This window comes from Paramacrobiotus metropolitanus, unplaced genomic scaffold, assembly GCF_019649055.1.
Source record: "Paramacrobiotus metropolitanus isolate TYO unplaced genomic scaffold, Prichtersi_v1.0 Parri_scaffold0000137, whole genome shotgun sequence".
NCBI classification, from domain to species: Eukaryota; Metazoa; Tardigrada; class Eutardigrada; order Parachela; family Macrobiotidae; genus Paramacrobiotus; species Paramacrobiotus metropolitanus.
This window is the reverse complement of record NW_026570357.1, coordinates 54325-78892: the sequence shown is the minus strand read 5'-3', so window position 1 is coordinate 78892 and position 24568 is coordinate 54325. Positions and strand designations below refer to the sequence as shown.

The following is a 24568-nucleotide window of genomic DNA, read 5'->3' as shown; positions in this document are numbered from 1 at the left end:
CCCAAAATCAACGTAAACACAAGCGATCCTTCGGTGTTTTTCCCAAGCCGGACGTTTTGGCACTATGGATTCGCGTACCGGACACCAGAGACACGATATTCTCTGTATTATTTCAAATCAAAAACTGAAGGTGACCACCCGGTACACACCCTTTTACACCCTTTCACTCCGTAAACAACCTTTTGCACTCCCTTTCATTCCGTGCACAACTTTTTGCGCTACCTTTCATTCCGTACACAACCTTTTTGAGCACTACCTTTTACTCCGTACACAACCATTCGACACTACCCTTAATTTTTTTAATTTGTTCACACCAGAGTTATTTCTGGAATAAAACAAACGCGCAATCTCGACCGTTTTTGTGGATTTTGAACAGCAACGTTTTTCACCCTAATCTCCGCAAGATCTGCTCCGTATCACTTGTACTGTATATTCAATCTTCGCTTGCCACGTGAGTTATTTGCGGACGCTGTCATACACCAGGACGTCATCGTCGGAACGGTCCCATGATGTTGCAAAAAGGTAGTAATACTTTTTTTGTAATTTTGCTTTTCTGTAGTAATACAGATTACAAATATTTAAGTATAATATATAAAATATGTATAAAAGTTTGGTAGTGCACCGAGTGAATGGTAGTGCGCAAAAAGGTTGTGCACGGAATGAAAGGGAATGCAAAAGGTTGTGTACGGAGTGAAAGGGTGTGAAAGGGTGTGTACGGAGTGGTCATCAAAACTTAATAATCTTTAATTTAATCTGTCCACGAGCTTGTATAATACCAAGTAACTTAATCGATTTTTGCAAAGATTTGTTATTGTGGAGCAACGCGGAGAATATACCTTGTCTTTGGTGTCCGGTGACCGGTACGCGAAACATAGGGGGAATACCACCTAAAGCATCCATGGCTCGTTTCGTACCACACCAAAATTCGACCCCTCATTTTTTTGCTACGTATTCCTAGTGTTCTGCCGGTATTTATTCGTGTTGTGCGGCTTGTGCCTTCCGTCTTATCTGTTCTTATCCATTAAATTTCTTTGTACAGTGGGTCCTGTATTCCGCTTATTCCGACAGTATTCCTTAATGTTCTAGCTGTCTTCCGACATATCCGCTCCGTATTCGTTAAGTGTCTCTGCATCGGGTCCTGTATCCCGTGTATTCTGCAGGTATTCCTTCGTGTTCGTTAGTTTTTCTTAGAATACCGGTGGAATACACGGAATACATGGCTTGCTTCAGAAGGACACATAATGGATACGGAGCGATAAGCTGGACTACAGGCAGAATGCGAACGAATACCGGCGGAATACGGGGCCCTCTTCAGAGAGGAAGATAATGATAAGCCGGAGTACAGGCAGAACACGAACGAATACTGGGGGGTTTCGCGGGAACTTTCGGAATACGTATCGAAAAATAATGGGTCGGAAATATTGTAATGGTACGAAATCGTCCCATATATCGGAAAACGAGAAACGCCGCATTATTAATCAAAGCACATTACAAGCGCTTCCTAGGGTTTCTGTTAACCGTAAAAATCGAATTTTAAGCCCCGGGGTTTTAAAGGTTGGAACGTCCTGCGGAGGGGCTCTAATTACGGGCATGGGCTTGTGTTTCTGGGGAGAGGGGGGGGGCTGTTATATTTCAAATGTGTTTTATTGGCCGAATTTGCGTGCATTTTATGTAGCCATGGACATCTATTTCGAAATACGGTAAGGGGGGCTCCAGTTACGGGTAGGGGGGGATATTTCGAATTTTACGGTGTAAGTGGTTCATAAAATCAAGGGAGTTTTCCAGTGCGGTTATTGCGCAAAAATTAAATAACATTTTTGCAGGAAGATCTGTACATGGAGCTGAAGACAGAGCTTGGCAAGGGTAAATTACCACCACACCTACTGGGAGGGGATCTCATTAAAACGCACACGGACAGCTTCAGTGTACTAGACCTCCATTTGCCATGCGAACTGTTCAGTGGCGAATCTAGCCGGGTTTGGGAGGGGGAGCCAGAGAACTCACACCAAAGGGGGGAGTATTCTCTCGCTTTTTTGGCGACCTCCGCCGTAAAAAATTTCGCAATGTACCCCCCTCTTGCGAATTTTTTTGACGTCCAGGTTACGGGGGGCCATGGCTGCTCTGGCACCCCCCTAGACGCGCCACTGGAACTGTTGATAGAAGTCTTCGGTTCACTGGACAGCGTGAACCGCAGCCGCTGTCGGCGCGCCTGCGCCTTGTGGAACACCATCATCACCACGGAGGCCTGCCTGTCCGATGTGATACTCCCCAGCGTAGAACGCCATCTGCCCTACCGCATGCTGCCATTGTTCTGGATGCTGGCCTGCCTCCTCCACTGCGTCAACAGCGGCACGAAGAGAGTGAATTTCGTGCTGATGAGCCTGGCCCAATGCGACGCGGCGGCCAAAATGATCGACCTGGCTCTCGACGGCAAGGGCCGTATCGGGACACTGATGTTCCGTCAGTGTCCATTAAATCTCAAGTACAACGAACTCGGCAATAGCCATCACTGGAAGGACAACGATCGTGAAAGTATGAAAGAAACCATGGACTGTCTGCAGCGGGTGTGCCGTATCGCGGAGCGCGTGTGTTGGGTAAACTGCTACATTTCGGAGAAATGTCTGGCGGCATTCGTGGAGCGGGACGCGGTCGTCTGCCAGCCCGACGAACAGCTAGGCATGCAGCTGTGGGATCTTTTTGAGAAACATATCAAAAGCAGGATACCAGTCGATTTTGAGGAACGATCGGCTTTTGCGGAGTGGATTGCCGGTGCCCGTAAAAAAATTGGAACAGCCTCCCAGTTGGAGAGCGTAAGTGGTCTACTTTTCAGTAAAAAAATATATTTTTTGATGTTCAGTTGTTCTAATTAGCTATTTAGGGTTTCAGATAATGCTACTGATGGTTTATGGTGCGAATGCCCTCTGCTCACTAACAACTACAGACACGACTAACCCAATCGTTCTGCTCAGGATGACCTTTACAGAAAACATTACCAAGCTAATACTGTAGCACATCAGAGCTAGGAAGACATTCCAAAGAAACTATCCAAGTGCAGACATTTCCAAAGCACCAGGTGGTCAAGCATGATGATGCTGATTCATTTACAAGAAGTTCTTCTCTATCAAGTATCAAGTACTCAACACTGATTTCTAATCCAAAAATAAGAAAAATGAGAGAACTCGCCTTCAACTCAAAAGCACTCACAGTCAAACAATGAGACAATATTGGCCCGCGCTCAAGCTCTGACTCAGACTCTGACCGCTCAAACTCTGACTCTGACTACTCAAAGTCTGACTCTGACTGTCCAAACTCTGACTCTGACTGAATAACCTAAGAATAACTTAAGAAACCTAAGAAAACTAAAAAACCTAAGAAACTTAAGAAACCTAAGAACCTATTAAGAAACCTAAGAAACCTAAGAAACTTAAGAACCTATTAAGAAACCTAAGAAACCTTCAGAGTCAGAGTTGGAGTCTAGGCCGACAATATTCTATTGATTGGTTTAGTTTATTCAAGAGAAGACAAACCCTGAGGCACTCGCTAGTCTGGTCAGATAATAATAAGAACAACAAACAAAAAAAAAACATTCAGATGGCAGAACAGCCGAGGTAACATAATATTACAGAAGGTCATTTGAACGTAAAGTAGCCATGGGTAAAGTTCAGTAGAACTACAACCGGACACCTCTTCCCCACGTAGTTTTTTAGTCTTACCATCAACAATTTTAGTATATTGTTGATAACTGCTTTATGAGAAATCAAAGTACACTTAAGTGACTTAACACATTACTAATTGGCGGATACTTTCTGGCCACTTTCTTCCGTTGCAAAACAACCTCCCAGTATGACTGTCCTAAAAATGTACATCACGCAGTTGTATTCGTGACGAGGGATATAAGGCGTCTGGTGCACGACGTGGCCGGTGGAAGAAATGTGGGGAAAACCTCTTATCCCCTGGATTGTTTTACAGGCTATCAACCGTTATCAGAGTCCCGATCCGCGCAACCGACAGCGCATATGGACAGAGTTAGCGTTGTTCCACATCTCACACTTTGATATTGGTCAGCTTAACATATTGACGACGGAGGTTTTTTACACAATCTTCATGCAGAACGTACAGAAAGCTACACAGTAGGTACCCAGAGTGTGAACCTTATCAGGACAAACTTCCGGGCCTAAATTCAGAAAAATCTCTCTTTCTGCAGGAACGTGGAATAGTAATGTGCTACGTGCCAGGCAGGCTTACTCGGTGCCCACGACATCGCCCGCTTTACTGTCTGTTCGCTGTTCCTGGAGATCCTCCATCCAGTGCCGTGTGACAACTGACAACGTTCCATCGCTGGACATTGTACAAGAGTACCACGCTGTACCACAGTACAACGAACAATAAAGCCTTACTTTAATCTTGGCATTGGCCAATAAATTTTTTACTTAAACGCTGCGGGTTGACTCGGCTGAAGCGGTGGTATCGTTGTGCAAATTTTGGCGGAAAAGATGGCGCTACCGAGTCGCTTTGCGCCGCATTCTGTCCAGCTCGCGCCTTATTGCAGTCGCTTTCGACTGCAATAACTTCGCTTTCTACTTTCAGCTGCCGCTTGCGTGTTGCAACTCGGTTGTCATAGTACCAATTTCCATAGCATTGATAAATTTACAAAATGTTGCGCTGTTTACTCTTTCAAACTAAAATCCCCGAATAGCAGCTGTTCTCTGCGTCAAAAGTTTTCAGAAGCCGATTTTTTTCACAAAACCAACGGATCAACTTGTAATTTTTTGTGAATAAAAAAAATTCAGACGAAGATACTTCTAACAGTTTGCTGTCACTAAGTTATTTTTAAAATTTGCAAATCTAAACGGCTAAGCCGGCTGAGACTTCTAGGCAGTTAGGCGGTTAAGCACTTCAGACGGCTGTTAGCCGAAATGCTAACCGTTTAGCCGACTGTTGCCATCTCTAGGTCGCACTATTCATTTTTGCCCGACTGCCACCATGCACTTTGCAGTTTGCCGAACGTACACTGATGTACATGTATCTACAGGGGTGGTACGCCAAGTTGGGGATCTTTTGTAAAACAACTGTCATAATTTCTATACGTTGCTTCGTTTTTGTTTTTAGATTTTCCCCATGCAACTTTTTATTGCAAATCCAGAAAAACTACAACCGGTGCCATTTGAGCTGTTAGTAGCGGGCCGAGCGTTGATTTAGAGGAAGAGGTAGTAGTCCTTTTTGGACTGCTTACATCTGCCCCACTAACAAATTCGCCAATGGATATCTTTCCGTGACCTTTTCTGTTAACTGCTGAGTGGTTCAAAAGATATTTGTGACGGGCCAGGACAAAAATCGTTCGCGTTCAGTGGTTGACTTAGCGCTGCAACACGGGTATGTCCCATAGACTTGTATGTTAAAAATGGCCTACCGAGAATTGTGGTTGCCTAGCGCATAAACCGAGAAAACCTAAAACTAATACTTTTCGTGAATAAATTATAGGTCCCGTTAATTTTAATGTGCCGAGAAATACCTGCCTCATAGGCGAGGAGGTGGAAGCCCCGGAAGAGCGGAAGAAAAAATCAGCAAAGCGGTAGCAACAAAAAGTCATGGTGGCTGTTGAAGTTGGTTGGAGCCGAGTGTCTTCGGCTTCCTATATGGATTGTAAACCTGATGCTGACGCTTAGTGCTTTAGGAACGAGATTTCATTAGAAACTGCTTTCTTTGTTATTCTGCGGCTGCGCGGCAAGCTCGGATATATAAGGTCAACCTTCACTTTGATAGTGCTCACGGAAGCACGGCAAAGGCCATAGAGGCTTGACTGAAATCGACTGTTGTCAAGCACCTCCTGCAAGAGAACTGGATAAACTACTGAGGTTTATCACCTTAGGACCACGGCCTCAACAGAATTTTAAAACAATTAACAATTAACAATTTATGAGTGTGGGGAAAGCTGGCACTTCATACGGGTTTAGCGGTTTTTTTAGCTGATCTACTTTAGTTTCCCCCTCGCTGGGACTTGAAGCATGTTCTTAGTGTGAAGATCTCTGGTTCGAAAGATGCCTAATACCTTCGGCAGTCAAGTAAAAAATAATTATTTATTTATTCAATGACGGCAAACTTGTAGTAATTTTTAGAAAAAACTGTCCCAACTTGGCGTAGCACCCCTGCATTATCCAAGGCATGTTACGAACGAACGGTTCCGGAATAGAAACGCATATCCGATGCTCAATAAATTTTTATTGGATATTGTCACTAAACATTTACTCTAAAATTCACATTTGGTGTACTCGTATTCATTTGGTGTACTGCTGGTAAATTTGGTGTACTGCTAGTAAAATATCGCTCGTGCAGCGCGGGTATATCCCGGCTCGGGTGACTACAGTAGACCATAACCACGACCTTGGTGAGTACGTTTTAGTCGCACCCCTCCGGCTCTGTGTGCCCACATACATCCATTCAGATAAAAAAAAACAAAGTGCCTGCAACTGCGTCCTGCACAGTGCCCATACTCGTTATATACTTCGAATAGCAAGTTTTGAACCGAAAATTAGGAAATGAACTGTACTATTTCGCGCAAAGGTGCTTTTTTAAACCACAGGGACTGCTTTATAGATTCTTAACAATTACCAGGGAGTCGATCCCCGTGGATCTACGTATTATAGCGGCCGGGAGTGGACGGACTCCGATATCGCGGAGCTGGATGCCGGCCGGCTGTCCACACTGACGGCGGTAGCTTTGTGCAGATCCTGTGAATGGATTGATGTGCATAAAGAATGCATTTGACACCGCCGCACCGGCATACTATGTGCGGAAGTTTCCCAACCGGATCAGGTGACCAACCAAAGTTAACAAACTAAACATCAGCAGATATAATGGGAAAATGAGAAAATGCGCTTTTCTTATACCAAATCCACTGATTACTACTCGGTAATAAAACGACTTATCAGTAATCTGACTAGATGCCGATGCGCGAAAATATGACCACAATTATTATCAGGCTAAGCTTTCAATTTGCCAGCATATTGCCACTTCAACTCGACGGGCAAACGCATCCATATAACGACTCATTCCTTTTAAAAAAAATGCTGCATTCTGAATTTCGGAAACAACCTAGCTTTCAACATCCATAGAAATAAAATGAGAGAAATTCTTTTTTAAAATTTACATTGTTATTAAAATTTACCTGTTCGCCCGCGCACGGATGGCTGCTTGATGCATTTTCATTTCCGGTTGTGCAGCTTGTGCTTTCCGTTGGACTGCCCCGACATACTGACGTAGCCTATGGCCTACAATACAGTGCACTTCTACTCATTCACCATTTATCACTCTTATGATTCTACAGTTTCGAAATTTTCTTCCTTTGCTTTCTGTTTCTGGTTCGAGAATGCAGCATAACAATTATGAGCAGGTTGAGTCAGGTTGACTTAGTAATCGATGATTTATTGTGCTTCTGCGTAGAATAGAATCGCATCACCATAATATCAAGTGAACGAGTCTGTATACACTATACAGCATGCGCGTTTACGGCGAGAACGAACGACGCCAGTCGGTGTACGCGTGGAACACCGTCGACGTGCTTGTCGACGGCCTGCTGCAGCACGGCGAAGTAGTCGATGTAGCCGAGAACGGGCTGATCATTGATTTCGGATGCGAAGCACATCGCGCGGAGTTCATCGAATACGGGCGCATCTTCCATTCGCAGAGCCCCTTTGATCCTTTGGATACCACTTTTGACACCCGGGTGCAGGTTCTCCTACGAGCATGCCCCGACCACCTCTGGAAATGGTACCCCGGGAGGGTGGTACCCCAGTTGCCCTCGGCGGAGACATACTTGTCCAGTTTGAGCATCGTGGAGGTGCAGTTGCCCCACGGGGTTATCCAGGAGGTGCTGCCCAAGGATCAAATACGCCGATCGCCCTCGGAGGCGGATTTGGCCAGGCGTTGTGTAGGGGAGAATGATTATATCATCCGCGACTGCCCCTTGCCGGCAGCCTGGTCCGAGGAGGCGCCGTTGCTCCAGGAGCTCTGTAAAATGAATTCGCCGAGCGTGCGATGCACCACGGTGCATGACGGGATGCTGTACTATGTACAGCGATACTCCATCCAGCCCGCGCTATATCCACTGGAACTGGTGCGTATCATTCGCAACGCTGTATATAAAGCACCCTTAGGATGACCGTAGTTTTTTTTTATGAAATTAAACGAAAGATAGTACATCTGCTAACTAGTGACGAAAAATTGAAAAGGAAAACAATCTACAAAAACTTCCATGATACTACTTGCAATTACGATGCCACACCGCGGGCGGTTACGACGGCCAAAAGCGCCGGCCGGAAGTTGGCGATTATTGCGTTATAAATAATTTCTAATACACGTTTCACAAAAGAACATGTTCAAAATAATGAGGCTGCTGACCAAGTGCAAGATGCGTAACTTAATGAAAATTATCAGGGCGACCTCTACTTGGAACTGAAGAGACAGCTTGCAGCTGGCGAATTATCACCGGGGCTGGTGGGTGGACATCTCATAACCGTCGATACTGTCAGTGAGGCACTGGAGCAGTGTTTTATACCATGCGAACTAGTTGTACTGACAGAAATAATCGGATTACTGGACAGCGTCAACCGCACGCGTTTTCGGCGCACCTGCGCCCTGTGGAATACCATCATAACGGACGCTTCGTTATCGGATGTGTTGATCTCCGGCCAAAAAGAGGACGTTTGGCCGACATCCCGCCAGAAACCACTGTTCTGGATACTGGCTTGTGTTCTCCACTGCGTCAACAACCGCACGAAGAAGGTACAGTCCATTTGATAATTTTTGGTCCAAAGTTCAATCTTACTGTAGTGAATGCGGTTGTAAGTATGCGAGCTGTGCTGGGTTTACTCCCGCTGCACACTGAAATTTAATCTGAATGGGTGTACATGGACGCCAAGAGCGGAAGTATAAACACTCTCAGGCAAGGTTGAACAGTCCGTTCTCTATTTTGTGGTTCAGATCAGGTGAAAATAATGGGTGTGGCTTCGGCTCTGCGCATTCATCCACATCCATCCAGATTAAAAATCAGTGTGCAGCGGAAGTACAGCAACTACAGTGCGCATACAATCGCACTCACTACATTTTAAAGTTTGAACCAAAAATTAGGAAATAGACTGTATGTAAGCCGTACCCGGCCCTATTGTGCGGTCTACAAAAATCCGGGAAGTGGACATTATGGACTGCAGCTGGCTCATTTACAATGTTTAAGTTTTAACTGCGAGGTATTAATTGTGGCAGCGCTTGCAACTGTTCTTGCTTAGGTAAGCTACCGCCTTCTAAATTTTCTTACCAGGTAGCTCTGGAGCACATGAGCTTGACCGAATGCGACGCTGCCGCCGAAATGATTCGCTACGTTCTTGGCGGCAGTAACCGCGTCGAGACGCTGGAATTCCGGCGGTGCGCATTACGTCATCCGGAAGACTGGTCGCTGGCAGCCACCATGGGCTGTCTGCAGCGGATATGTGGCGTCGCACAGCGTGCTTGTTGGATACAATGTCGCATCGCGGAGCAGCGTCTGACGGCCGTATGGCCGCAGGAGTCGGTCGTCTGTCAACCGGAAGAGCAGCTAGAGACGCAGCTGTGGGATCTCTTTGAGAAGCTGCTCGTTACGCGTATACCGATCCATCTGACGACCTTGAAGGCGTGGGTGACCCGCGCGGCTATGCACCCAGTCTTTAAACGGCTGGCGCGGGTGAGTGGATCGTGACATACAGATAAGAGCCCAATGGGATTTCCGAGGCTCTTTGCGAGCTTAGCCCAGCCTTTGCATGGTGGACATGCCGTACCCCTGCCAATCCTATTATTAAATAAATCGATTGAGGCGAAAAAATTGAAATATTAAAGCCGATTTAATGTACAACTTAACCGTTGTTCCGTTGTATCGTACGTATAGCTGACTCTGTCAGTTGCGGGATGTGGGCTATATCAGCTCGAGGGACCTCGCTTCGTAGCGGAGGGGGTGTCAGAAAGGCTCTCTGTGGAATCGTTCGATAAAACCCTTCAATTCAACCTGTATGCTTTGGCAATAGCCTACTAGTGCCACTCTCGACCTTCTAGTGTAGATGTTGTGGATTCGATTCCCACAACCGGCAGATTTTTTCCGAAGTTCTCTGCGAGATTAGCCCTGCCTTTGCGCTATTGGTGAATTTTGCGTGCTGATTATATATGTTTTCAGGTTTTGCACGAGTATCAGAGCGTGGATCCGCGCTCGTCGACGGAATACCGCGGTTGGCAGTGGACGGTACCGGAAATGCTCCATTTGGAGGTGGCAAAACTGACCAGCGTGACTGCAGCGGCAGTGACAGACCTCTTGGAGCGGCAAAACTACGGATCCATTCCAAAGAGAAAAAATTAGATTTTTTCATCATTAATCTCGACAAGCAGCTGATTTAAAGGTTGCAACAAACCGGTATTTCTGATTTTTAATTAATTAAATAATTTAATTCGAGTCAGAGCAGGTAGCCCATTTCCGGCTAGGATGACGGTCTAGCCTGGGATTTTAAACCTGGCTGTTAAATGCTAAAGACAAAAACATCGAATTTAAAGTAAGAAGGCTATAATGACACACAAAACATAACTAGAGAGAAAACAATACCCAACAGTAGTTTAAAGAAGGCCCGCAGTGTATAGTGCACTTCTAAAACACCCAAGAGAACGTAATTCAAGAATATCACTGCCACAACGGTTGATCTTATCCAGTAGCTTGCTCAGTCGCCATGCCAATGTGGTTTCCCCACATTTTGACGCCGCCTTTGTTCTGATGGTAGATCTATCGGCGTTACGCAGGTGGTATGGCTTCCTTTCCTCGTACTTTACCAAATCCATTATGTAGTTCGGCACGTTGAACGGCACAGGATGTTGAATCTTGTACAGCTAATTAGCCTCCTGGTGCTTCCAACGGGTAAATAGTGGAACGATTCCGAAACGGTCCATCAACATTTTTACAGGTCTCGTCGGATAGTTCGCAATTGCCCGGACTGCATTACGCTGTGCAACGGCTAACTTCTCTCGCAGGGACACAGACGCGTTGCTCCACACGGTAGAGCAGTAGTCCAGATGAGAATGGACGAACGCGTAGAAAGTCCGGCCCACACGCTGAGCGTCGCACAGGCCGTCTTTCCGCCGATTAATGAGAGCAATTCCATGAGCGACACTTTTTTGGACCTTATTGAAATGTTCGGTCCATTTTAAGTGCTGGTAAATTATCACCCTCAAGTGCTCAACGGATTTTTCCGTTAAACCATTCTGTGATAGCCGGGAGTGCACTTTCTAGCTTAGCCGCTGCAGCCATCTTTCTAGTTTTCTATAAACGATTGCACTGACAAACGCCGATGTTATCCGTTTCGTAAACATTGCTTTGCGTAGAAATTTCCGCAATTATTCTACTGTAAATCAACGCAATAGCGCTCTGTGGCATTAAGCCATTAACACATAATATTCTGTATTAATATATCGTACCTACGTTATGATACGTACAATACCGCAGTAGCTATTTGGTAACGTTCTTTCCCATTATTCGTTGTTTTCTGTCCGTATGCGGACTGGTTTCTCAGCTCTTCTGTTCTGAACTACTACTCGTAGAAAAATTCGAAGCCGCGAAGTGGCAGTCAATTTTACTCAGAGACAGCAAGCAATGGTTGCAAAACAACTTGTTAAAAAAACAAAATTAATACATGCCAGTTTGTGTGAATTTTTTTTCGAATGAAGCGCCTTCGCTCAATGCCGCCGACGTCAGCCGGGTCAGCTTACTGGTATCCAGCTCGGAGATCGTCGACATTGTCCAGTCCCGATCGCGGTAGGGGGTGGATGAACGCGGATCTTTAGACTGGTAATATTCGAGGGCCTACAGCAACCCACTGAGTCATAGGACCATTAGCATAAAAAATAAAAAAGAGCGGCTTACTTTTACTATCTGTTGTCGGCCTTGCTGGCTGCACTCGTCCGCGATACAGTCGGCCACCCACTGTGACACCAGCGGCAAACACCGCGGTCTCTTCAGCACCAAGTGGTTCTCAAAGAGATCCCACAACTGCAGCCGGATGTCCTGCTCCGACTGGATGCGAATCGCGGAATCGGCTACGAAGGCTGTTAGGTGGTCATTGAAAATACGGCACTTCTTCACCACCATCCGATCAAACGGGCTACTGTCACCGTAGCGCATTGAGCACTTCCAGAAGCGCTCAGCCAACTGGTCGGTCACGGAATGGACAAAGGCTAACATTCCCCCGAAATCACAGTCGTAGAATATCAGCGTCGGGACGCGGCAGGCATTGAGGAGGCAGTTAATCGGTACGGCCGTGCGGATTAATTTGTGAATGTCTAAATTCCTTCCTTATACCTTAGTCGCGTTCGAGAGGCATTTTAGTAAACCAGCCACCACCCAGTACCCCATGGCGTATGTGCACTGCAGATCGCCATACTCCGTATCGCTACCCGAAACCCGCACATCGGGGAAGTAGGCGTCCGTGGTGAGAACAGTGTTCCACAGGTGGCAGACGCGCCGACAACGGAAGCGTCCGATGGAGTCCAGGGACTGGAAGACTTCCACCATTAGCTCAGCTGGTAACGGCAGACTTGTTCTACTACCGCCATCGGTTTTCCGCTTTCTACTGGATGTGCGGACCGTCATTTGACGGAGCAACCGAAGACATCTGCAAGATATACGAGCACGTGCCTCTTCCGTCGCCGCTTTGTAGGCAAGATTCTGCAAAAGGAACCCTATGCATTTAACAAAAGAAGCCCATACCACTTTTTTCGAAACAGTGTTTTCAGCCCGGCTGCTGATGTTAAGGAAATGATATGGCTGTTATGAGTGCTTTTCGAGAGAAACCATAACAGAGAATTCCGTTGTTTTATTGGTGTTTAAACTAAAAATAACGGCGAGGTATGGTACGCTTAAAACTACAGCTCAAGGTATTTTGCCCGCAACCCATATTGTTGTACTTGTCGAACAGCTGCGTTAATCTTATGCCGATGGTAGTCCCCCCGCACGCTGGACTCAGTCAAGTTGATTACGCGTTGTTGTCTGTGTGAGGAGAGAAGCGGCTCACGTACAGCGGCAAAGTCTTCCAAAGGATTTCAACACTTTGCGCCGGGGTGCAGTGGTACTGCCTACGCGGATCTAACGACGTGTCGGGGTTCGATTACCCCATCGGTGCATTTTTCGGCCGTTTCTCAGTTTCCAGTGGACGGCGCTTTACTTATATCTGCTCAGACATTGTACTACGATAACTACTGTATTTTATTTGGCGCGCGTAGCGCGTACTGTTATATTTACTATATCGACTGGTATTAGCAGTGGCCCGTTAACTGACAATCTGACATACAGTTCGCGTGACTTACCAAGATCTCATGAGTTACTGGTTTATCCGTCTGCCGCTGCAGATAGTCGAAGGTCTGGCTGAGCACTGACGTGCACACAACACGCCATCGTTGGTTTAGTTCGCTCTTGAAAATCTCCCGGGGTAACTGGGACCCATCTGCCCAGTAGCCGGCCGGCAGCGGACAAGAGCGTACAACAAAATCGCCCTCGCGAACCAGCCGTCTCTTCACATCCTCGTCCGTGGGTGTTAGGCGCACCTGCGTGTGGGGCACGATCTCTCTAACGATGCCATGCGGCCGTTGCACTTCCACGAGATCCAGAAAGTTGTACCAGCAGTCGCCTAGGGGGATACGCTTTCCCGGATACCAGATCCAGGCATCGTCGGGATCATGGCGCAGTAGCACCAGCACCTCGGTGGTGGTGGTCCGCAAGGTAGGTGGTTGTGATCGAAAGTCGGGAAAAATGCGTCTAATGCGTCCGTACTCGATCAACTGCGCGCGCTGTGTGCCACAGCCGAACTCAACCATCAGGCCGCCCTCCGCCACATCGACCACATTGCCATGCTGGAGCTGGCCGTCGACGAGAGCTTCCACAGTGTTCCACGCCAGGAGCTTCTGCTCCCTGTCTTTGAAAACAAACATAATTATGTGTGCAGACTGCAGTAGATGGCGAGACGCAGTTCAGGCTTGCTCGGCCAACATCCCTGAGGATACGTGTGATGACACTAATGGTTTAATAAAGTTACTCCTTGTTTTTGTTAAACAACGTCGATTAAAATGGAAGAAAATGTAGCAAGTTTCGTTTACATAAAAATAAAGGAGCGATAAACTGCTTAATCTTTAGTTTGCTTTGATTTTGTGTCCTACGGTAGCGATATGGCTGTTCACATTGTATTTCTAAGGTAACTGTAACCCTGTGTGTTGCGGTTTGCACCCCGGCGCTATGCTACACGACTGCCGCCCATGGCGACGGCTACGCTTCTAAGATGCCTTATTCAGCGTTTTACTACTTATTTAATTTTTTTTGGGCCCTTTTCTTTGGGCTTCAAGACTGCAGACTCGCAAATTCGCAACTAACGAAAGCAACGTCACTTCGCTTAAGAAACGCTGACTAAACTACAACGGAGCAGACGATGGGGTACCACGGTAATCAGAATTCATACCAGACAAAGGTGTAATCTATAAGCGGTCGGAACGCGAGTAAAGTCGAAGTATAGTCAACGGCACTCTGCCTTATATCTGTACTCGAACCCAACAACTACTTAAACTGCGTAAGAAGTGCTAATATATCAAAGACAGCCCAGTGAATTACGGCTGGCACGACTTCGTCCGCCAGTGCGTTCCCTGCATTGCTTGGGACAAGGCCGTTGCGGTGATTTTGGTCAGTTTCTTCACGTCCATATTGCCGATATCAGACGGTGTCCACTAACAGCCGCGCAAGTGTGATGAACAGCGCGGATCCACGCTCTGATAACTGCAAAGAATCTGAAAACTACAAAAATTTTAATTAAGTTTTTTAATTTGAAATTTAAAAAGACATCTTGATAAAAAAAATCATCGGCACACATTCGCGATTAGGGTGCAAACCGTGCAATATGTGTAATACTGTAATGGGAACAATCCCTGACCAGGACAGCAGAGAGGAAGTGTTTCTGTTATAAATTTTGTTATTGGTACTTAGTTTAAATTGTTTCCGGAATATGATACTTATTAAAGGCACGTTGAGTAATTAGGGCTGACGCGACTTGGACCGCCAGTGCGTTCCTTGCATGGCTTGGAACAAGGCCGCTGCGGTGACTTTGTTCAGTTGGTTCACATCCATGTTGCCGATATCGGACGATGTCCACTGACAGCCGCGATAGTGTGTTAAAAAACGTGGATCCACGCTCTGGTAACTGCAAAGAGCCTAGAAAACGCACAAATAATTTTATTTTCTTCATAACTTAGCCAAGAAGAAAACCCAAATAACAATTTTTTTTTTAAATTTGAATTGAGATTTTCTTTTTGATAATCAGATAATATCAGAAAACATCAGCGCGTATAATTATCGTTGACATTATTATCGACCTAGTACAGCATCTGACTATATATTTCAGCAGCCAACTGGAAAATTTCGCTGGCAGCTGGTCAATTTTGAAAATTGTTACTTTTTCTGTTTACATAATATTTCAGTATCAAAGAGAAGTATCAGCTCTAGGAACAGAACGCGCTGTCTACAGTTTCAAAGCCAGCTGATGAACCAATCGAAAAAAAAACGAAATCGCATTACCCGTTTAAGCTGATCGAACGGATTGCACCGGGCACACCCCAGCGCATGGTCAATCCACTGCGACAACCGCTTCAAATCCACCGCTTTCTCCACAACGAGATTCGCTTCAAAGAGATCCCACAGCTGCCTCTCCAGCTGGTCTGCTGGTTGATAAGGAAGGGCGTTATGTGCCACCTCGGCGGACATATACGGATCGGCCAGGCGGCACCGGATCCACTCCACCCGCTCCGCACTGCGGCACATCCGCACCAGACAGCCCACAATATCCTTGATGGATGGGGTGACGGAATGAATGCCCATATACGCGTCAGTGAAATGCAGCGCGCACCGGTAAAATACCAGTGTTCCGGTGCGGCCGACCACGAAGCGGACCATGGCGGCCGCGTCCTCGCAATCATCCAGTGTCATGTGCATGAGCACCATGGTTTTGGTGCGCCTGTTGACGCAGTGGAGGAGGCAGGTCATTATCCAGAACACCGGTTGCATGCCGGGCGACGGACAGTCGTCTTGGCGGCCGGAGACACGCACATCGGGGAAGTCGTCTTCCGTGGTGAGGAGATTGTTCCACAGGGTGCATGTGCGCCGGCACCGGGTGCGGTTGCCGCTGTCCAGCGACTGGAAGATTTCCACTAACAGCTTGCTGGGTATGGATTCGTCTGGTTCAAGAAAGGGAAAGGTATATCGCTTCCTGTCCCGCAATACCTTATGCCAGAGCGAAGTCTGAAGCCAGACGTCTTGTGGGATGGCGCACTTATAAAATTTCTTCTTAGTGCGATTGAACAGCTCTTCCTGGAAGGGAAATCCAGCCCATTTAGTAATTTCTGCCTTTAGTTTACTGTAGTTTGTGTGCTTGTACGCGCAGTGTATTTGCTGTACTTCCGCTGCACACTGGTTCAAATTTAAACTTCTGAATGGATGTATATGAATGTACAGACCCGAGGCATTATCATTCGCTGTAAGGTTGTGTATCTTATAAGCCATACTTCTACCCTTGTTTTTCACCATCAGGTCAAAAAAATTTCCAAGTTAGCTGTATTGATTTAATTGATTTATTTATTGCAAATTCTATGATTTACGAAACGCACCAGTTCATCCGGTAGCAGTGCACGGTCGCTTCCACGCTGAAGATACTGTAACGAATCGCTTTGCACCATCGTGTTGAACACCCCCCGCGCTCGAGGCAGGATTAATGGGAAGATCTCGCGGAGCAAACCCGTTTCGCCGGTCCACGCTGACGGCATGGGACAGCTACGGATAACAAAGTCTTTGTCCTGCACGCGGCGACCGTCCAAGTCGGCGTCCGAGGGAGGGCGTCGCACTTGATTGCGGGGGAGCAGCTCCCGGACGGTGCCGTGGGGCAGCTGCGCCTCCACGATGAACAACCCAGCTAAATACCCGCCTTCGTCTCCCGGGGATAAGACAATCCCGGGATACCATTTCCAGGGGCAGTCGGGACCGACGCGCAGGAGAACCTGCACATTCGGGTCTAGGAAAGTATCCAAGGGATCAAAGACTCTTGTCGCGTGAAAGATGTGTTCGTATTCGATGAACTCGGAGCCCTGGCCAGTACAGCCGAAATTAATGATCAGACCCTTCTCCACCACGTTTATGACTTTGCCTAGCTGCAGCAGGCCATCGATCAGGACATCCACCGCGTTCCACGCGAACATGGAATGCGACTGGTTGTCCTCTTCGTAAACAAACATGGCGGCGTTGTTGTCGTCCTCAAATTTCGCAACTATCAGCAATGAAACGATATTACCCGATAAATCTATACGACGTCCAAGGTCCCAAGGTTAAAAGTGCAACCACAGCACTAATCAGCTTTACAGATGTATTCTATATATGGATTATATAATTTATATTAAAGGTATTCAAACAGTGATACAGGATATCAATAGAAACAACATCGGGAACCAAACATTCCCGTGCAGTCATATCCTAAAGACTAAAAGCAAACAGCAATAAATGCTTAGAAGAGCGATACTGCATTCCTACACGATACATGTAGTCACGCCCGTTTTGCAGTTTATAAAATACGGGAAAACTGCTCATCCAAACAGTTGATATCTACGCTGAAATTAGAGGATGGATGTTTTCTGGATGGGTGCTGGATGAAACAGACTGCATCCGTATCGTGAAACTGGGCAAAAATGACATGGCCATATAAGAATACAGAGCCACGTGGTGCAGGTGGGTAGCTCAGTCATATCTCAGTGGCCAGCTGCAACGGCAATCGATGCGATACTCACCAGTCACCACTCTCTCTCGGTACTCAACTTTTGCAGAGAGCAACGTGATAAATTTCAATGGCCTCGCCCACTGGGCACTGGCCTTCCGGGGCACGCGGGCAGCGCAGGCGCCGTGTTTTACAGCGTAGCTTATAACCGCCCATTGTGACGATTACTTATAAAAATGCCCCTGTAGATGCATTTCCGGCTGGAATGTCAGTGTCTCTGTTGGGAATTATGAATTACCCATTTTTATGCATTTTCTGGCATTTGTTCCCCCTATGCATAAAACTATTATTTAGGGACACCCGTGTTTCACGCCGTTGCAGATTTATAGGATATACCATTATCGCTCTCTAAATTTTTTCTTCCTCACCGGTTCGCGCGTGGATTACGATGGATATTTGCGATACTTTTGCGGTTGCTCAGACTTTTGTTACTTTCATCTTCGCTAATCTTTACGTTCCGGTTTATTCACTGATCCTGTGCCTGTAGCCTCGAGGTGGCAGATGCTCCGTTACAAAGGACATTAAAGTTTTTATTATTATTATTATTATTATTATTATTATTATTATTATTATTATTAGGTGGCACTACCAGTACTTAAATATGACAGTGGTACACGGTTAACAGGGACCGAGGCAACAATATGCAGGTCTATGAAGACAGTGAACGGCGCAGTCCCGTGTACGCTTCTAACGGCGTCGACGTCCTCGTCAAGGGCCAGCTGCAGCACGGGGAGGTAGTCGGCGTAGCCGAGAACGGACTGATCATTGATTTCGACTGCGAGACACAGCACGCAGAGACTGTAGAATACGGATCCATCTTCCATTTGCAGCTTCACTGTGGCCGTTTGGATGTACACCAGGACGCGGATGTCCAGGTGCTGTTGCGGGGGGGGCCGCGACTGCCCCTGGATATGGTATCGCGGGACGGCGGTATCCCTGGATGACAACAGCTGCTATTCCAGTGGGTACATCGTGGAGGCGCAGTTGCCCCAGGGCGCTGTTAAGGAGCTGATTCCCAGCAAGAAGTGCGCCGGCCGCCCTCGGATGCCGAGTTGGACGCGCTCCGCGTGGTGGCAGGGGATTATTTCGTCAGCGACAGTTCCTCTACGTCAGACGGCACAGACGGGTCTCCTTCACTCGAGGAGAGCGGTAAAATAAACGTACCGGAAGTGCGCTGTATGGCGGCGGTGCGGTTCGAGATGCTGGAAATAGAGCAAAACTACTTACGCCACCTACCCCTGAATCGAAGGGAACGAGTGCGTTGCACAACGTAGTTATTTTTCTCCAACATAGCAGATGCTAACTAGCTGTCAGCGTTATCGGAAACTTCAGTAGTTATATAATTGATATGATTTTGTCTTAGCTGATTACCGGAAGTGGCCCGGTACATGGCACCAAATTCGTGTTCGTGGGCGAAAACTTTCACTTCCGGGCACTCCCGAACACTTCTTTGCTTTGTCTTATAACATTCTATAGCTAGATGATTTGTATACACAGGCGTAATAACCGTTTTGTGCACGCAACATCCGGTTGGAAAGTAGAATCAGAATTCAACAAGACTGAATGCACTCAGATATACTAAAAGTTTCATTATAACCCGATCTTCTTAAAATTTTGCTACCCTAGTAAATGCGCATACGCAGCGAAAGTTCCCGTGGATGTACACAAATTTGGTGTTATGTACCGGGTCAAATCCCTTAAGTCTGTTCTTTCAACTCTTCCGGTACATGTACTATATATACGATCCGCAAGGGCTTAGTGTATCTGTTTTTAATAAAATTCTTTATACCTGTCTAAAAATTATGCAGGAACGCCGGTACATGCGGCTGAAGAAACAGCAGGACAAGAACGAATTATCAACGGAACCAGTCAGGCGGAATCTGCTTCCTGTTGAAGGTTGCGTGGGCGGTGACGGTAATGCACTCGACCAGTGTTCGTCTTTGCCGAGTGAGCTTTGGACGGAAGTCTTCGCTTCACTGGACAGTATTAACCGCAGCCGTATACGGCGCACCTGCGCCCTGTGGGACACCATCATCAGCACGGAGGCCTGCTTGGCGGATGTGTGGGTCTCCGGCCGGACCGAGTACACCTTGCCCTCCCGCAACCCAGCACGGTTCTGGGCGCTGGCCAGCCTGCTGCACTGCGTCACCCGCCACACGCAGCGGGTGATTCTCGGGCAGATGGACCTGGCTGAATGTGGCCGTGCTGCTCGAATGATCGGGCATATTCGCGGCGACGGAAACCACATGGAGACGCTGGTTTTCTACCGGTGCTCATTGTGTCACCACGAAGGCTGGAGTTTGTCATCAACCATCGACTCTCTAGTGGAGATATGCAGCGTGGCAGAGCGCGCGTGCTGGGCGCAGTGTCGCATCGCGGACAACCGTCTGACCGCGGATGTATCGCGGCACTCACTCCTCTGCCATCCGGAGAAGGAGCTGGAAATGCAGTTGTGGGATCTCTTTGAAGCGAACCTCGTTGTCGAGAAAACGGTGGATCTGCAGCATTTGTCGACGTGGATCGCCTGTGCGATCGAACATCCAGAGATATTTAAGCTTGCACAGCAGGTGAGGCCAGTTCTTAACACGTTTTTAAGAGAAGTGGTCCGGTACATGGTAGCAAATTCGTGTGCATGTACGAAAACTTTCACTTTCGCGCATTCCCGAATTTTCACTTTCGCGCATCCTGTAGCCAGATGATTTGAATACATAAGCGTGAAAACCGTTTGTGCGCGCAACATCCGGTTCGGAAGTTATAACTGTAAGAAAGCTCCAAAAAGTTTAATTGCATTTCCCAAACGGATTTGGTACCATGTACCGAGTCACTTCCCTTAACTCTTGATGGTGGATATTACTTTTTTATTTGATTCCGGCCGTATTCGATTATTGTGTTTGTACAGGCTTTATGCGATTACCACGGCATGGATCCGCGTTTGTGGGCGCGTGATCACCGATTTCCATGGGCGATGCCGGATTTAAACGGGGTAGATGTGAAGGAGCTGAGCAGCCTGGCCGCGGCGGGCGTGTACCATGTCTTGAAGACATCCGACTGGCGGCGATCCTAACATATTTAGAGGCTGGTTACGCGAAAATTATGATTTAATTATTGTAATAATATATCGTTAACATATATTCAATAGTATATAATTTATTACATTCTCCGATCTTCTGGTGTAATCTTGTGATGGATGTACTATAACATGCTGCGGAAATGTGATGTATTATGGCAAATGTGCCGTAGTCTCTGAGTCTGGTCATAAAGTGAACAGCACCGCTATTCGATTTGGTTAAAGATCTAACTAGGGGTGCGGCCAAATATTTTGCTGATCGGTTTAGCAAGTAGATAGTGTGTCACACCAAGAAATACCAACGTATGAACACGGCGGCCAAATGCAGTTTCTTATTCCTGTAATTCTGATATACGGCATCATCATGTACCAACATAAAATAGTGAACCGGAAGTACGAGTAGTTCTTTGCTACCCAGGCGAGCCGACAAGTTCGAGTGCGAGTTTGCAGCACCATTTTGCTGATATTGACGTAATTTATTTATGATCAACCTGCTCCAAGAACAAATAACAAAATGATAATAATAATAAGTCGTCATCAGCAGGGAAATTGTAAGTGCTGTGACAGGCAAGCACAGAGAGCTCACAGGTGACTTTATTGTACAAATAAAGTGGAGCAAATGCCGCGTGAATGCGGGGAAAAACACAACAAAGGCCAGTGTCTGGCAGAAATCAGCAAGTCAAGTTGCTGCGAGCTAGTTCTAGAGCGTAATGAAATGTAGAGAAAGAAATGTGCTGGCGGCAACGGCGTCACGCTGTCCAGACACAAGGAATGTGAGTGCGCAGACTGGACTCGTATCCAACGCGAGCGTATATGCGCTGAGTCATACAGCGAGAGAGAGGAGCGAGAGAGCAAGTATGCTCAGTGAGTGCGCCCGCGGTGTATCCGCTAGGCGGAGAGTGCAGTGCAGCCACTCACGTACGTACAAGAGAGGGCGAATCAGCATGTGTGCAGTGATACGCATACGCAAAGTGGCGCAAAGTGGCGTGCCTCTAACAGTGCAAAACACCCGGCGCCACCAGACATGTACTGTACTTTACAGTAATATTAATTTTACTTCAAATACACGGACGTTACGAAGCACGAGACAGGCTAAAACGGAGCTGAAGATGGAATACATTTATAATGCGGCCATATTACCGGCCACTCATTAACTTTCAAAAATTTTCGAATTCGAACAGTATGCAAAGTAGATTATGGTAAAAACTGGCGCTCCACCGTGCATTTTTTGACGCTGACTCCAGACCTAGGTTAACTAACTAACACGACATCGCTAAAACCAGCGATAGCCAACCGGACCAGCCACTTATATTCCCAGAATAAACGGCAAGGCCATCGACTTCCGCTTCAGTGTAGCTTTAAAACAGCATACAAAAGTCAGCCGCTGATGTGGGCCGGCAACGTTCCGCCAGCCAGTGCGTTTTCTTCATTGTATGGCACAAAGCGGTGGTAGTGATTGTGGTCAATTTTTCGACATCGACATGAGCGATATCGGACGCCGTCCACTGACACCCGCGATAGGGCGTTAAACAACGCGGATCCACGCTCTGATAGTTGCCGAGAATCTACAACATATTTTAAACAACGATATACGAGATCAAGTTATTAATAACACCGAATTCCACCTGTTTGGGTTTTATTAACAAAAAAAAACAGGTCATGTCTAAACTCTGTCATCACAAAATATCCAGCATCCATTATTTTTAATGTTATCATAGCTTTTTACATGGAGGGATTTTGTCCGGCTGCTGGAAAATGTTGTTGGTCAAACCAAATAATATTGTACGTTTATTGATTTAACTGAAATACGAGTTGTAAATACCTCTTAGGAACCGAACGCTTTCTTACAGCCAAAACTTGATTGAACGTCGGGAAAGATTAATGAGATTGCCTTACCCGCTCAAGTTGGTTGGATGGGTTACAAAGGTCACACTCCACCGCATGGGCAATCCAGTCCGCCAACACCGCCAAATTTACGGGTTTCTGCACAATGAGATTCGCTTCAAAGAGATCAAACAGCTGCATCTCCAACTGCCCTGCTGGCTGACAGGTCATGGTGCTCCGTGAAACGAAGGCGGCCAAATACTGCTCGGCCATGCGACACTTTATCCATACCGCTCGCTGCGCACATCGGCAGATCCGCAACAATCCCCCCAAGGTTTCCTTCATCGAGTAACCGATGGCGTTAGTGACCATATTCCGGCCCGTGTACTGCAAAGAACACCGGTAGAAGACCAGGGTACCGGTGCGGCCGACCACGAAACGGATCATCGCGGCCGCGTCCTCGCACTCATCCATTTTCGCGTGCATGAGCACCACAGTCTTGGTGTTGCTGTTGACGCAGTGGAGAAGGCAGGTCAACATCCAGAACAAGGGCTGCATCGTGGGCAAGGGACAGTCTTCTTTGCGGCCGGAGACGCGCACATCGGGGAAGTCGGCTTCCGTGGTGAGCAGAGCGTTCCACAGGGGCAGGTGCGACGGCACCGGGTGCGGCTGCCGCTGTCCAGCGACTGGAAGGCTTCCACTAACAACTTGTTGGGTAAGGGTTCGTCTAGTTTAATCCGGACGAAAGTTAATCGCCTCGACTTCCGAATTGACTCAATTAGCTGACGCCCCAGTGAGGTCCGAACCCATACGTCGTTTGGGAAGCCAACCCCAGCAAGCTTTTCTTTAGTGCGATGGAACAGCTCTTCCTGGAAAGGAAATCCAGCCGATTTGCTCATATGGGCATTACTCATCAATAAATACTTTAATTATATTATTATAAAAATATAATGATTTACGAAACGCACCAGTTCATTCGGTAGCAGGGCACAGTCGCTTCCAAGCTGAACATACAGTAACGAATCATTCTGCACCATCCTGTACAACACTCGCCGCGCTCGGGGCAGGATTAATGGGAAAATCTCGCGGAGCAGATCTGCTGCGCCGGGCCACGCTGACGGCATGGGACAGCTACGGAGAACAAAGTCGTTTTCCTGCACGCGGCGACTAACCAAGTCGGCGTCCGAGGGTGGACGCCGCACTTGGTTCCGGGGGAGCAGCTCCCGGACGGTGCCGTGGGGGAGCTGCGCCTCCACGATGTATAAGTTAGCTAAATACGAGCGCTCATCCCCGGGCGACAACGCAATCCCGGGATACCATTTCCAGGGGCAGTCGGCACCGGCGCGGAGGAGAACCTGGACATTTGGGTCTAGGAGAGTATCCAAAGGATCAAAGACTCGCGTCGCGTGGAAGACGTGCTCCCATTTGAAGAACTTTTTGCGGTGACTAGCGCAGCCAAAGTCAATTAGTAGACCCTTCTTCACCACATTGATCACTCTTCCCAGCTGCAGCAGGCCGTCGACGAGTACCTCCACGGCGTTCCACGCGTACATGGACTGCGATTTGTTGTCGTTATAGTACACTAACATGGTCACAATTATGTGCTTGCCAGATTAAATTGAACTGCAACGTTTGATTCTTAGCGCAACCAAAACACAGCCAATGGATAGATTTTCCCCATTAAAAATTTCCCGCACAAAAAACGTTTAACGCTGAACAGCGGCCAGCGCGTTTATTAGAGAAGTAAAACGCTAAATTATTTCTGGATGGGATAAGGACCAAATCTGGCAGATCATAAGGTACAGCAACCGACTCCATTCCTTTTAGA

At 47.2% G+C, this 24568-nt stretch overlaps 5 protein-coding genes across 7 annotated transcripts; 1 reads left to right on the top strand and 4 right to left on the bottom strand.

The window, feature by feature from the left end:
* Positions 1–7495: 7495 nt before the first annotated feature.
* On the top strand, positions 7496–10375 carry LOC129599088 (uncharacterized). Its single transcript, XM_055497229.1, has 4 exons — positions 7496–8113; positions 8434–8781; positions 9314–9712; positions 10196–10375. Exons 1-4 carry the CDS (start codon positions 7496–7498, stop codon positions 10373–10375), a joined length of 1545 nt encoding a protein of 514 aa, XP_055353204.1.
* Positions 10376–11700: 1325 nt separating this feature from the next.
* On the bottom strand, positions 11701–14123 carry LOC129599082 (uncharacterized). Its single transcript, XM_055497222.1, has 3 exons — positions 13363–14123; positions 11924–12724; positions 11701–11863 (listed from the first exon to the last, which is right to left on the bottom strand). The coding sequence occupies exons 1-2, from the start codon at positions 13981–13983 to the stop codon at positions 12353–12355; spliced, it is 993 nt and encodes a 330-aa protein (XP_055353197.1). The 5' UTR covers positions 13984–14123; the 3' UTR covers positions 11701–11863; positions 11924–12352.
* Positions 14124–14400: 277 nt separating this feature from the next.
* On the bottom strand, positions 14401–17729 carry LOC129599072 (uncharacterized). 3 transcript variants are annotated; one of them, XM_055497210.1, is made up of 4 exons: positions 16696–17729; positions 15611–16399; positions 15049–15247; positions 14401–14833 (listed from the first exon to the last, which is right to left on the bottom strand). In XM_055497210.1, exons 1-3 carry the CDS (start codon positions 17314–17316, stop codon positions 15071–15073), a joined length of 1587 nt encoding a protein of 528 aa, XP_055353185.1. In that variant the 5' UTR covers positions 17317–17729; the 3' UTR covers positions 14401–14833; positions 15049–15070. The 3 variants fall into 3 exon arrangements, with proteins under 3 accessions (XP_055353185.1, XP_055353187.1, XP_055353186.1); XM_055497211.1 differs by having other exon boundaries at positions 14746–14826; XM_055497212.1 differs by lacking the exon at positions 15049–15247 and having other exon boundaries at positions 14401–14826.
* Positions 17730–22149: 4420 nt separating this feature from the next.
* On the bottom strand, positions 22150–22967 carry LOC129599099 (uncharacterized). Its single transcript, XM_055497237.1, has 2 exons — positions 22813–22967; positions 22150–22481 (listed from the first exon to the last, which is right to left on the bottom strand). The coding sequence occupies exons 1-2, from the start codon at positions 22939–22941 to the stop codon at positions 22275–22277; spliced, it is 336 nt and encodes a 111-aa protein (XP_055353212.1). The 5' UTR covers positions 22942–22967; the 3' UTR covers positions 22150–22274.
* Positions 22968–23021: 54 nt separating this feature from the next.
* LOC129599087 (uncharacterized) lies at positions 23022–24368 on the bottom strand. The gene is made up of 4 exons (XM_055497228.1): positions 23709–24368; positions 23515–23609; positions 23141–23440; positions 23022–23079 (listed from the first exon to the last, which is right to left on the bottom strand). The coding sequence occupies exons 1-4, from the start codon at positions 24327–24329 to the stop codon at positions 23022–23024; spliced, it is 1074 nt and encodes a 357-aa protein (XP_055353203.1). The 5' UTR covers positions 24330–24368.
* Between the last annotated feature and the right edge of the window lie 200 nt (positions 24369–24568).